The sequence below is a fragment of the Ambystoma mexicanum genome, chromosome 1p (genome assembly GCF_040938575.1).
Source record: "Ambystoma mexicanum isolate Mex_15411 chromosome 1p, UKY_AmexF1_1, whole genome shotgun sequence".
Taxonomy (NCBI): Eukaryota; Metazoa; Chordata; class Amphibia; order Caudata; family Ambystomatidae; genus Ambystoma; species Ambystoma mexicanum.
Genome location: NC_090921.1, coordinates 98,074,574 through 98,088,659, shown reverse-complemented (window position 1 = coordinate 98,088,659; position 14,086 = coordinate 98,074,574). Strand labels below are relative to the sequence as shown.

Sequence of the window (14,086 nt, the reverse complement as noted above, 5' to 3'; positions counted from 1 at the left end):
CCATGTGCAGAGAAGCAGATGAAGGTATATTTGAAACCCTTTCCACTTTAGTACAGCAGGATATATTGGTGCATCAGAATCCTCATGTACAACGGCTGTGTACCATGAAGAAATCAACAGGGGATTGTGGAGATTTATTCAGAATATATGCCTCCTAAACAATATTGATGAAGCAGAATTTCCTCTGGCTACGAATTCAGCCACGGTATTCTGCAACATCCCAGCGAAAGCCAAATATTTTATAGTTATAGATTTAAAAAATGCCCTCTTTTCAATTCCTCTTCATGAGTTCTCACAAGCTTTGATCTCATTTTAATATAGAAACCAGCGATAGAAACACACAAGATTACCTCATGGGTATAGTGCGAGTGCCATTGATCTTTAATAGGGTGCTTCAAATGGAACTAGGTAACATACAACTTGAGAGCACAATGATTCAGTACGTAGATGATCTATTAATGTGCAGCGAGACAGAAGAAAATTACAGAAAAGACTCAGTTCAACTAATGAGCATACTAGCAGAGTTGGGATTACAAGGTAGACAAAGAGAAATTGCCATATTGTCTTGAAGGGGTCCTATATGTAGGACAGCTAATCCCTCAAGAAGGGAGAAAAGTGACACGTGAGAGAGCAGAAGCAATCATGAAGACTCTAAAACCTGAGACAGTAAGGGAAATGCAACAATGTTTTGACCTGTGTAATTATTGTAGGGCTTGGGATTTAGATAACAGTACATATATTTGACCACTTTTAAAAGGACTCAAGGAAGCACAGACAGGTAAAAATGAGATAATATGGACAGATGAGATGGCTGAAGGCTTTGAAGAGTATAAAGGGTGATTTGTACAGCCCGTGTGTTAGAAATGCCAGCCTATAATGGAGAGTTTACTTACCCATTCAAATGGTGAAGTAATAAAAGCAGTTCTCACGCAGAAGACAACACTAGGACATGGACATAAACCATTAGTCTATTATAGTGGGATTTTTAGACCCAGTAATCGAAGGACATTGTCCATGCGAACGAGCATTAGGTGCTGCTGCTTTCGCAATTGAAAAAGCTGCAAGTATAACAATAGGCTGCTCAATGACGTTATTCATTGAGCATTCCATATTCACCATTTTAGAGAAAACAAAGTACATTGATTACACAAAACGCATCGGGATGCAAAGTGATTATTTCAAACCTACAAATCAAAATAGTTCGATGTATAGTAGAAAATCCAGTGACGTTCATAGCAGAGACATGACTGCACAACGTATACTGACTTTTGTGTCAATATTCCCCATGTTAGAGAAAATGCTCTAAGAGGGGGGAAATTCTATTAATTGATGGTTCTTCAAAAATTGACCAAACTACAAGAAACAGACATACAGGATCAGCAGTACTGAAGTTAAAAAAGAATGGTGAATTTGAAGTAGTGACAAGTGCGGGACTGCCTCCACATTGATCAACACAGGCTGAAGAATTAGTGGTGCTTTTCACCACACTCCATAGGTGTGAGGAAGTGACAGTGTACTCCGACATCAACCGTAAAGGCAGGATTGTCACCTTGGAAAAGGAGGGGTTTCCTCCACGCAGACAGCACATCAATGAAACATGCATCTCTATTGGATAAACTCACCAAGGCACTAAAGTTCCCACTGGCTATCGCTGTGGTGAAATGCGCAGCCCATACTAAGAGGGAATACATGATTTCTCACGGTAACGGAGACACAGATGTTGAAGCAAAAGGCAGCATATTTTCCATTTCTAATTTTGAAGTAGAAGATGTAAAGCAAAGGTCAGAAAGTTGCATGCTGATAAAAGGTTTTAATATGTTATCCATTGTACTGTTAATTGCGCTACAAGGTCAATCACCACAAGAAGAGCTGTATTTATGGAAGAGACTGGGGTTTTCTTTATCCCCCACAGAGGGTATATGGAGACAAGAGAGCACTAGAAAGCCAGTTATGCCTCTAGCATTATTGAAAGTGGTACTGTAGCAGCTTCACTACTCCGCGCACACAACTAGAGAGAGTCTTGCTTCCATAAACCCAGAATCTGGTTTTCACCAAACTTGCACACTTTGCGAACAGCGAGAGGAGCAATCCCTAGACCCAATGGTCCTTTTCAGCTTCTACGTATAGATTATATGGATATGTTGCAAACAAGCAATGTTTACAGATACATATTAGTGGTAGTATTTTTTTACATATGGTTTGAGGCGGGTCCGTTTATGCACCCTGATGCCACATGTGCTGCCTAGTTTCTTGTACATGAGGTGTTTCCTAAATGTAATGTGTGCGAAGTCCTATGGTCTGATAATGGGCCACATTTGTATTTATTTATTTTTTTATTTCCTGAACCAGAAAGCAAGACTGTTGGAATTAAATATCCTACATATTTTTTCAATCAAACCCCCCTCACATTTCTATGCAAGGACAGGGCCTTAATTCAACAATTTACTTTTAAACAGACATTTTCCTGTTTGTAAAAAGCACAGTTTTACACGTGGTTAATTCTCCTTGGCTATTATTTTCCTTGGCTTTCACTTTACAATGCGTTTCTCTTACATCTAGTTTCTAAACATTATTTGTAGCCCTAGTCAATTTCTCATAGACCGAAATCTGTTCAAGGCAAGGGTCCACTAAAACTGACATAAGCAAAGAGAGATAGGGCTTCTTGTGAAAAATTTAGTTGTGATATTTTGTTGCAAAAGTAAAGCATTTTTTTGTACAGCTTGGAGTGAAGTTCTTTGTTATTTCACAGATCTTGCCTGACACAGGCTGTCTTTCAGTGAGAAATGCGCCCTTTTGCTGGAGCACACCTGAATATGGATGGACATAGCTGGGTCTCACTGGAACCAAACTGTGTACTGTTGAAACGGTGGAAAAGAGCATCAGAAGGCAGTCATTTTAAATGCAAAATATTTCCCTTTTCAATGGGATATTTTGAGTTGCCAGCAGAGCAGAACTGCTTTTCAATTAATTTCTTTGGCTCACATAAGGAAAACACTGGCAGCCATTCTCGGGGTGTTCCATATCACCCCATATGTGCTTGGCAAAGACAGCACAGCCATTTTTTCAGTGACTGCAAAACACAGTGTTAGTGCAATGAAATGGTGCTCAACAGAGCCAGCGAAGCCATTCTGCTGGTACTGCTGAACATGCAGTTTGGTGATGTAGGGGAGTTCTGCTGGGTGGATAAATATACCCCACACATTGCATAATGTTTGATCAGAAATATTTTCGCTCTGGATATCAGTCACACAGATAGGCCATGGTTACATACTCTGTACTCTTGTTCAGAAGGGGATTACAATAGCATTTAGGTGGGACAAAGACTAATATGCAAATGGATATTTCCCATCTGTGAAAGGTACAGTGAGTTAAAGAGTGGCTGCGGACTCTCGAGTGGGTACCTTCCCAAAGAATAGGTCAATGGGCCATGTTTGTTCTCGCAGAGGTGCGCCTATGGATTATTTTTAGATATCACAGACATCATGCTTTTTTCCTAAATAAATGAGATAAGATCACAACCAGCGCCATAAGTTAATTTGGCATTATAACGAATGTGTGGAAGACACGCGCAACCATAACAATGTGCCCTGTGTTTTTCTCTTTAACACAGATCGCATAAGCCTGCTGTGGCTACAATTCTTTAACAAAAGTCATCAATGACCGCAATACTAATTATTTGGGTGGAGTTTCAGCTTGTAAAATCAAGCTTACATTGAGGCGCATAAGAAATAGACGCTTCCAAGCCACAACCTCCATTGCACAAGTACGTTGTTTATGAACAATGTTTTTTGATGTTCTTTCGTGCCGTTGTTTTTTTTTCAAAAAATTGGTAAATAATCTATCAACAAACAGAATATAAACGGTTTGTTTTTTGACTTCCTGATTTAAAGTGGTCTTCCCCCAATTCTGTCATCTCATACAGGGAGACGCCATGCTGTACCCAATTATAAGGACTTCACCACATCCCCTAATAAAACTAAAATAAAGGATATAACATCTAATTTCCCGGCTCCACAGGTGAGCATAAGAGGTCCTCGCATAACTGTTGAGTTATAATACACACTATTGAGTAAATGCCTGCCAAAAACTAACAATAGTAAATGAATTTTACTTTATAGGCAAATTTGGAGTGCCTAGGAATGACTTGAAGCATTGAATGAAGGATATGAAACACCTTGTTGAAAGCCTTGATTACTACAAGGATATTTTTTCCAAATCATTTTCTGATCATTGTTAAGGTTGGTGTCCACCATTGGCCATTGCATTCTTTTTACTACCCTTCCAAACTTGTTGTTTTAAAAAAAAATCCAGTTTTGTTGAAAATGTTGTCTGATTAGTTTTTTCTGTGTGTTTATTTCATAGTGGGTCTGAAAACTAAAGTTCTATATACGCAAGAAAGGGTATTGTTAACATAACATCATTAAAACAGTATTTTTGTCCTGATGACGGCTTTAACAGCAAATAAAGACCTTAGACATAGTGTTTTATCAAATGCAATATGTCGACCATAACACAGGCTGCAAATATTTAAAGCCTTACCAACAGAGTTTGATGAACTACATATCTCTTATATTACCCTCCATGTGATTGTGCAATAGTAAATGCACTAAAAGTTGGCCATTTTTCGTTTTCCCCTTTAACATTCTGACTTTATGCAGAATTTGGAAAAAAACAGTTTCATGAACAAATTGCTGTTCCTGTATTCAAATAGTTTTTATGATATTTGTGATTTAGTAACCTTCGCGTTTTTTATGATTATGTTTCTGATGAATTGAAAATATATTTTTATAACGTTTTTGGATCTGCGTAAGTCATTGAATAGATTAATTTTTTTCTAACAACCTAGATTAGGATTTTTTGCAAGTCTTTGATAGTGCACTACTCGTAAGAAACAGAGTTTGAGAAATGGGGTAATTGCCTTCTGTTCACTTCAAATACATGGTTCTGTCCGTTTGAAGGCTCTCCCCATGAACAAAAAATAGGCTCCTCCCTCTTCTTTACAACTATTTTCAGATATGACAATACATTTGTAACTCCTAGTGTCTTATTACTTAGCCTTGGCTATTGGCTCACTCCGTGTTTGACTGCTAGCTAAAAGAAATAATGAAATGTCATGCTCCCATTCACCAGGAGATTTCCTTCTGCAATACCTATCAGACCATAATACACATGGCTAGTTTTTGAAGATGCTGACCACGAAGGTTGTGAAGTTACTCATTCACCCATCCCATGCTCTGTGAAAACCAAACAGTCCATTTCTTAAAAGTCCAAGTGCATTTTGCGAAAGAGCCCCAAAATCAGTGTTTTTGGTTCATTTTTAAAAATCCACTATATAGAGATTCATGAATTCCCCATGTATTTGTATTAATGTGCATGTATGTCTTTACATTTTGGTGGGTTTAACATTATATCTTTCTGTGTGTGTGAAAGCTAATATATCAATTCTAGACAACAGTAACACCAAAAGTAACATACCATCCATGATTAACTACACTTTGATACATATGAAATTGCAACGTTGAACCCAGTTCATGCTACCCCCAGTCATCAATATGGTGTGTGCAGCATGAATCCTTTGTAATCATGGGGACCCTTCCTGACCACCTAAACATTCCCCCCTTTAGTTAAGACGTTAACTAAAAAATCAATCATCTTCTTGGGGAACAACCCTGCAACCATCTATCACACCGGTCTCAATATGGGCACACTCCTCTGCCGAACAAACCCAACTCGTCCCCCCACCATTCCCAGAATCTACCAACTGCTCCACACAAGAATGCCAATTTGGCAGAGGACACAAGACAACTTCAGTTTGAGTACCCACATGGGATGAAGTGTTGTTGAAGCTAGCCTTGGACAATGTTACAGTTATAATAGCAACAGCTGTCACTACCCAGGCAGAGCAACATCGTAAGAGCATTTGACAAGAACAGAAAAGAATGAGAAAGAAGACAAAAATAGGTAACAAAATCTTCACAGCAAGGCTCAGCCAGGAAGGTACACAAGAGAACAAGGAGTTGATCCATGAATCCTTACTGATCCCTGCCTCAGTCTCCATGATCATTTTCAGTTTACACAAGGCATCAATGGTTTTGGTGAGGGTTCCATTTTCTGTATTATTGTGATCCACAAACGTGCAGCAGTTACTACCAATTTTCGAGCATACTTCACCCTCCATAGCTGTCAGGGGGGCAAGTACATAGCAGTTTTGCAAAGTCATGTGCCCAAGTGCCCTTAATTCTTCCCTAATGGCACTGAGCGCTAACTGGGAAGTGTTCATGAAAAGTAACAGTTCATACCTGATCACCTGGAGCCATTTGGCATTTTCTGATAGGTGCCCGGATAGAGGTGAAGAATGTCTCGTGTGGCTAAACAGCCAGTAACGATCCCTAGGTAGGACCAGACTGTGGAGTAGGTACGAGCTGGGGATAGTGAGTTTATTGTGAATTTACAGGTGTGGAAAGAAAGACCAGAAGGACGTCCAAAGAGACTACTGGGATCCCTCTCAAACTCTTCCTGTCATCTACACCAGCTCAAATTAATATACAATAGAGAGTGTTGTGGGGTACACAAACCCAAAAAGCCTAAATCTAGATAAGATGAAAAAGAAGAGATGGCAATGCAAAAAGAGGTGAGGCAACATATCTTGGACTATTTCAATGATGCTACTAAGGCTGGGAAGGCTAGCTGTTCTTGGACGAGACATTGTGCAAAGAAATGAATATGAAGGAACATAAACCTATTAAGGATCAGAACCATTTTAAAAAAACAGAGTAAACACTGACACCAGGTCTTGGCATCATTCTTGATCCCATGTGGAAACTTGTGACACACATGACAAAACAAACATTCTTTGGGTAACATTTATTCTCTTCCTAGTTACAGCATTACAGTTTTCATATATGGAGTAACAACATGAGAAACTGTTAGGCACTTAAATTAATAACATGACAAAATAACCGTGCATCTGTCTGCTCTGATGCTCCTGTTACCCTTTCTATGTCCTCCAACAGTCACATGATACACAGCGTACAGTCTCCCTTCCATAGCAGGATCTATTCTACTGCACATCAAAAATGTCCCAAGAAGCCTTTGAATAGCCTGGCACGGTAATGTGATGCTGGTGGTAGCCAGACGCTGGAACACTGTCTTCATGTCCATTTTGTAAATTGATTGAGTGGAGAAGGAAGTGGTACTTTTGTCTTTTAGCACATTCTGGTTTTACTAAAGGATTTGATATTGGGAAATCATGCCAGACTTCAATTTGCACCCAGGACCAATATTTGCGAGAACATCTCTCATTGTGGACTTATTGAAGCGATTTGGTGCATTCTGCATTCCTAGTCTACAAGCTTCAACTGTCGCCAAACCCAGGGAAAAGTTGCCATCCCAACCGATTATTTTGGTTTGATGAAGAAATGGGATTATAAATCTTGGATCTATGTGATGACTTTGCTCCTTCATCGCAATACTGCCTGATGATCCACTAGATGCGATTGTTGGAAGTGTTGTGTCTCCGCTGAGAGATGGTTTGGATCCACCATTGGGCACACAATTCTTAAGACCCAACAAATGCTGAAATTCTAAAAGAGAACGAAGCAAGAACATGATTAGAGGACTCAAGCATTGGGATATTCACGTGTACAAAATGATATTTGGAAGATGAAAAACCATTGGCCACGGTCAATGAACAACAGAAGCAGTATGACCCCTTCCCTACAATAACACGATGGGCAATGTTAATATAGTATCTGGTGTAACGAGTAAAAGTTGGTAGGTACTACACTTCCTTAAAAATCATTCCATATAGATCCAATATGGATCTTGTGTGGGAGGTTATAGTGCATTTTAGGTGGGCATGACATAAATTGACCATTTGATATTTATTTTACTCACCCAACAAAGGATGCATGCTCACGTGATTTCCAACTCAGCGCCGACTGTGAGCGACACTTCCTCATCACTGATCACCACCAAAGACGTGTCAGGAAGTAGGACTCCCACGTCATCGACAAAGACAATGGCGACCTCCATGGAAATCCTCTCATGGTTGTTCACCTCACTTTCATGTTCCACCTCTCCTTGGCGTACAACCGATTCTTGCTGTCCCACTTCTCTTTGATGTGACTCCACCTCTTCCTGTGACTCCATGTCTTCCTCCTCCTCCTCATTGTCTGACCTGACCACTGCCAGGATGTTCTCTGTTTTCCATGGAACACTGAGGTATTGCTGAACTTTAAAGGCAGAACACCTTCTCAGTGGGTCAAATGTCAACATTTGCTTCATAAAGCAATGGACTTGAGGAGTGAACCTCTGCCAGTAGCTAGGAACAGGTGAACTGGGTCCTCTCACCTGCCACCAGTACAAATCTTTATAATGTCGGTCTGATGGTAAAGCCCGTTCCCAGGGGAAGAATCCGGTCATGGTTGTCAAAATGAGAACGGCCAAGGCCCAAACATCAAGACTGGGATGTAAGGTGATAGTATTTGGATGTCTGAGGCGACACAGCTCTGGGGCCATATAGGGGTTGATACAGGACATGGCTGTAATGTTAAAGCCTGTCAGGCTTGTGAGTCCAAAGTCACTCAGCTTGACGCAATGGCACTCTGGGTCCATCAGCATGACGTTGTCTGGTTTGATGTCCCTGTGCACGAGCCCCAGGCTGTGCATATAGTCTAAAGCACTGGAGAGCTGCGACACGCACCGCTTCACCATCATTTCTTGGATTCCAACCTGGAGAGGATACGGTAGAAATAAACACATTATTAAATGATATGAAAGCAGGCTGCCCATTATAGAGCCAATGGAAAATAATAACAGACACTGAATTGCATATTTTGTGATTGATTTCCCAGATGGTACCTGGGCACTGCATAATTTTCCCCATCAAACACGGTACACATTTTGCTACATATCTTTGTATACCCGGGGAAGACACCTGCCTGTCACTAGCGTGATGCATATTAGAGGTTAAATATATACAACAGGTCGGTGCTTAGATGCAGCATGGTTGTATGGTTGTTGTGGATAGGTTTCAGGTGCAAAGGAATTCCATTCTTGTGTCGAGACTGAATGGAATGTTTCTGGGATTCTGGTTGAACAGAGGACTACGTTTGCTGAATCTGTGGTGATAGCCTATGCCGTATGATGTTTTTGGTTGAGTTGAGGAAGTGATGGGTTGCTTACTTTCCATGTCTCAAGTTTAAGCTCATCGTGCTTGATGGTGCTGCGTGAGTTATTGAGCAGGTGCTGTTGAGTATCATTAGGCTGGTGAATGGAATACTGCTCTCTGGGATAGGAGTTGGCGAGCATATCACTTGATATCGTTCAGCAAGGAACTTCAGAGAAGCTTCTCGGGGTTGTGTCTCTGATACTCCTCTGGGATTTACGATGGATTGACGAACATGATGAGAGCTGTTTTCCAAGCATCAAGAGAAAAGGGCAGATTGTTGCCAGGTTGGTTTGCATTGAATGTGAGGGATAGGTACCTAATCAATTGGAAGCATATTGTTTGGCTGGAGGCTGCAGTGAGTGATATAAGGAGGCTGAGGAGTTGAAAATTGGTGTTGAACACTATGAGGGGACCGTCTGTGACTTGGAGATTTGCACCAAAAGCTAGAAGGTTGACAAAGAGTTCTAGATTAGTATTGCAGACTTGGAGAAACTTGACAACGGCTTGGTGTATTGCATTCATTGCCAGGAGAAGGCCATTGTATATTTGGATGATTTTATCAAATGCTACGATGTGGTTGGTGTTGGCTTCAGGGCATGCACTGAATGACAGAAAACAACTGTTGACTGACTGGAAGGTTGCATGGAATGCTCACTGGCAGTTGTCTATGGTTTGGAAGGTTATACCAACTTACTAGAATTTTATTTTTTTTGCCTATGCTTGGTGTGTTGCATAAAATGCAAGAAGAGTGTAGGAGGGTGTTGATGACTTGGAGTGTTGTATTGAATACCAACAAGACTTTGATGGCTTGTGGGGTTTTCTTGAATGTTAGTAACATGTTGATGATTTGGAGGGTTGTAATAAATGCCAGGAAGACATTGATGACTTGGAGGATTGTCTTGAATGCTGGGAGGATGCTGATGACTTGGAGGGCTGCACTGAGTGCTTCGAGGGTGTTAATGACTTGAATCGATGCATTGACTACTAGCAGGGGATTGATGTTGTTATTGTCACAAACACCAAACGAAGACTAACAATGACTTGAGTGGTTTTAGGTAGAATGCTAGTTGGACGTTGATGAGTTGGATGTTAACTCAATGTGTGTTCACTTTTGAGAAGCAGAAGGATCTTAGTTGATTTCCAGCAAAACAAACACATACATTTGTACAGATGCTATGACGACGAATCCGGGCTCCTCTCAAAGGACAGTGATAACCCGTGGATTGTATGTACCCAATCATTTTGCTAAAGATTTAGTTGTGTTCTTTACACTCCAATGCAAGGCATAGAAGTAGAAGTGTTAAAAGATGAGTTGTGTGGGAAGTCCCTTGATATCATGAATCTCCTCCCATTAGTTTGTCCTTAGCAGCATCCTTACCCCTGGTATTAGAAGAGAGTGGAGATTCCCAGCAGGTGCCACTTCCTGAGCAAACACGAAGTGGTCAACGGTCTGCCATGCTGCCATAAGGGTGCTTATGATGTTGGTGTGGGCACCGAGGAGCACAGACACGCTGAATTCCAGGAGAAACGCATCCCGCTGTGTACCATTCTTTGGGAGAAGCTTCAGAGCAACACTTAGACCTGTTTGGAAAAAGAAACCAAAGTAACATCAGGTAACACAATCAATTTTCACCATCAATGTTTTTTCCCAATGGTCATATCTACAAGGATTTATAATCCACAGACAGGGAAACATAGATGATCTCCAGTAATGTGAAAGTTTCAAGAGGAAATACCGGATCATGTGATAACGCAATATTGCTTACCCGAGTCACGCTGCTTGGCGAGCACCACATGACCGTATGAGCCGCGCCCCAGCTCATGGACGACATCAAAGTGATCTGGGATCTCCCTGTTGACCAGATGCTTTGAGGTGATGGACATCATGTTAACCAGAAGGTTTCGTGTGGACGTTGAGGGGTCCATGGTTTTCACCTGTGCCGACCTGGAAACAGACAATAGTCTCATGAGGGCTGTCTATCTTACATTGACACTTATTAAAAGTATGATCCCCAGGTCCACCTCGTTTATCCACCTAGGCTGCTCCAGGAACACTGTAGGGCGGGTGGAGCTCCTTCCATCCACAGTCACAGGAGGCCATCAGTGTAATATGCAACATGTGGGTGGGGGGCATGGGGTTGGTGTGAGGAATGAGGGATGGCACACATATATCCAGCAGCTGGAGAAGGGCTAGGGTCAGGGATGACACACATATAACCAGCAGCTGGAGAAGGGATGGGGTGAGGGATGGCACACACACATATCTATGTACTGGGTTTGGGGTGAGGGATGACACACATATATCCAGCCGCTGGAGAAGGGATGGGGTGAGGGGTGACACACATATAACCAGCAGCTGGAGAAGGGATGGGGTGAGGGATGGCATGCATATATCCTGCCGCTGGAGAAGGGATGGGGTGAGGGGTGACACACATATAACCAGCAGCTGGAGAAGGGATGGGGTGAGGGATGGCATGCATATATCCTGCAGCTGGAGAAGGGATGGGGTGAGGGATGACACACATATATCCAGCCGCTGGAGAAGGGATGGCGTGAGGGGTGACACACATATATCCAGCAGCTGGAGAAGGGATGGGGTGAGGGGTGACACACATATAACCAGCAGCTGGAGAAGGGATGGGGTGAGGGATGGCAGACATGTATCTAGCAACTGGAGATGGGATGGGACACGTATATTTAGCAAATGGACATGGGGTGAGGGATGGCACACAAGTAATCAGAAACTGGAGAAGGGATGGGGTGAGGGATGGCATGCATATATCCTGCAGCTGGAGAAGGGATGGGGTGAGGGATGACACACATATATCCAGCCGCTGGAGAAGGGATGGGGTGAGGGGTGACACACATATAACCAGCAGCTGGAGAAGGGATGGGGTGAGGGATGGCATGCATATATCCAGCAGCTGGAGAAGGGATGGGGTGAGGGATGGCATGCATATATCCAGCAGCTGGAGAAGGGATGGGGTGAGGGATGGCAGACATGTATCTAGCAACTGGAGATGGGATGGGACACGTATATTTAGCAAATGGACATGGGGTGAGGGATGGCACACAAGTAATCAGAAACTGGAGAAGGGATGGGGTGAGGGATGGCACACAAGTAATCAGAAACTGGAGATGGGATCGGGTGAGGGATGGCACACATGCATCTAGCAACTGGACAAGGGATGGGGTGAGGGGTGATCCACAGATTACAAGCAATTGAGCAAGGGACAGGGTTGAAGGTTACCACACATGTAACTAGTAACTAGGGGTGGAAGCGGCGGGGCGGGGGTTTCCCGCCTCTGATACTGGTTGGCAATCACCCCCTCCCCCCAGACCAACCTCCCGCCACCGGGACAGACCCTCGCTCTGAGCGAAGGAGTCCCTGTCCTTGACCGTTTTCTTTTAATAAAGACTGTATTATAGGGGGCACGTGAAGAACGCCCACCCCCTCACCCACCGTTTGGTCATGAATGACGACCCCCAGGTCCCCTAAGATATGACATTAATTTTGAACAGTTGCAAATGCTGGTCTGTGGAGGAAATACAAAACGGATTGAGCCCCGCGTAAGTTCGCCCGACCCTGGCTCAGGGTCCCCCATTATCTCACCTTAACTCCTGAAGCCTGAACTCGGGGTACACCTCCGCGGACCCCTGCCTAGTACTGGGGCCTGAAGGGTGGAGCGCCGGCCCCCCTGTGCCAGCCTGTGCTAATTCTTCTGGGCACGGCTCGTGGTCACTCAGCCAGAAGCCTTCTCTGGTGCGGTCTGGGCGTGCGGCCAGAGCCTGTGGTCAGCCTGGCATCAGGTTGTCTGGTCCTCTGTGGTCAGCCTGGGATCAGGATGCCTGGCTCTGTGGTCAGCCTGGCGTCAGGTTTGTCTGGTCCTCTGTGGTCGGTCTGGGATCAGGATGCCTGGCCCTGTGGTCAGCCTGGCGTCAGGTTTGTCTGTGCCTCTCTGGTCAGGGAGTGCGATCAGAGCCTGTGGTCAGCCTGGCATTAGGTTGTCTGGCCTTATGGTCAGCCTGGCATCGTGTTTACGGATCCTCTGGTCGGGGCCTGTGGTCAGCCTGGCATCAGACAAGAAGACACAGGGTGGGAATCTCAAGCGGGGGTTATTTGTACCTGGATTCAAAAACAGACCACCCACAGCGCCCACCTTGGGGGAATGGCCCTGATTGGGCACCTGCACGCTCAGCCAATCGCAGAACAGGAGGCACCGTGCCCCTCTGCAGCCCCAGGTCAGTGCGTCATCCTGCGATTGACCAATGGGAGGTGAGATGTCCTAATAGGCCATCGCTGATTTTCCTTCCATACCCCACTCCGAAAAGTAAAAAAATCTGACCCCAAAACGCCCCTAAACCAGAGGTCAAAGTGGCCGGGAACTAAAGGGTACGACGTTCCGCTACTTTAAAGGGATAGGAGACATAATTCCTTTACTTGTTTCGCTCGGGCACGGGCTCGGGCTGGACGGTGGGCGGAGGGCACCTGTTGATGGCGTTCCTTGCCTGCGATGCTGCAGGAGCGTGTGATGACTTCTGGGGGTGGGGGCCTTGCCGAGGATTCGCGGTGAAAGGCCAAGGGGGCGAGAGGTGGGGGTCCTGAGGATGTAAAGTCCTGGGGACACCCTCGGTGTCTGCCTCTGTAAAGCATAAGCCCCACCCGTGTTCTTGGGTGCGAAGCAGCCTGCTCACATGGCCCGGCCTCTGCCCCACACTGAGCCTGCTGCTTGCTCGCGCTCCGAGCACCCATTTGACCCCCATCGGCAATGGCTGCTCTGGGATCTTGGGGCGGCCTGACTGCCTTTCATCTCCCCCCAGAGGCTGAGTGAGTGCATTAATAGCGCTTAGAGCCTTTCATGTATACAGCGCTTCCTAGAAGGGGACTGCAATGGTGCATATGTTTGATTGGCG

The 14,086-nt window shown here is 44.1% G+C and overlaps 1 protein-coding gene across 1 annotated transcript in view; it reads right to left on the bottom strand.

The window, feature by feature from the left end:
- The window catches only part of LOC138453840 (serine/threonine-protein kinase SBK1-like), a 34,935-nt gene that overhangs the window by 12,103 nt on the left and 8,746 nt on the right, over positions 1–14,086 (bottom strand). Inside the window, exons 2-4 of the mRNA XM_069607001.1 lie at positions 10,939–11,117; positions 10,551–10,753; positions 7,919–8,733 (exon numbers count right to left, since the gene is read on the bottom strand). Of these exons, the coding sequence (XP_069463102.1) occupies positions 7,919–8,733; positions 10,551–10,753; positions 10,939–11,117 (1,197 nt within the window). The remainder of the gene's footprint in view (positions 1–7,918; positions 8,734–10,550; positions 10,754–10,938; positions 11,118–14,086) is intronic.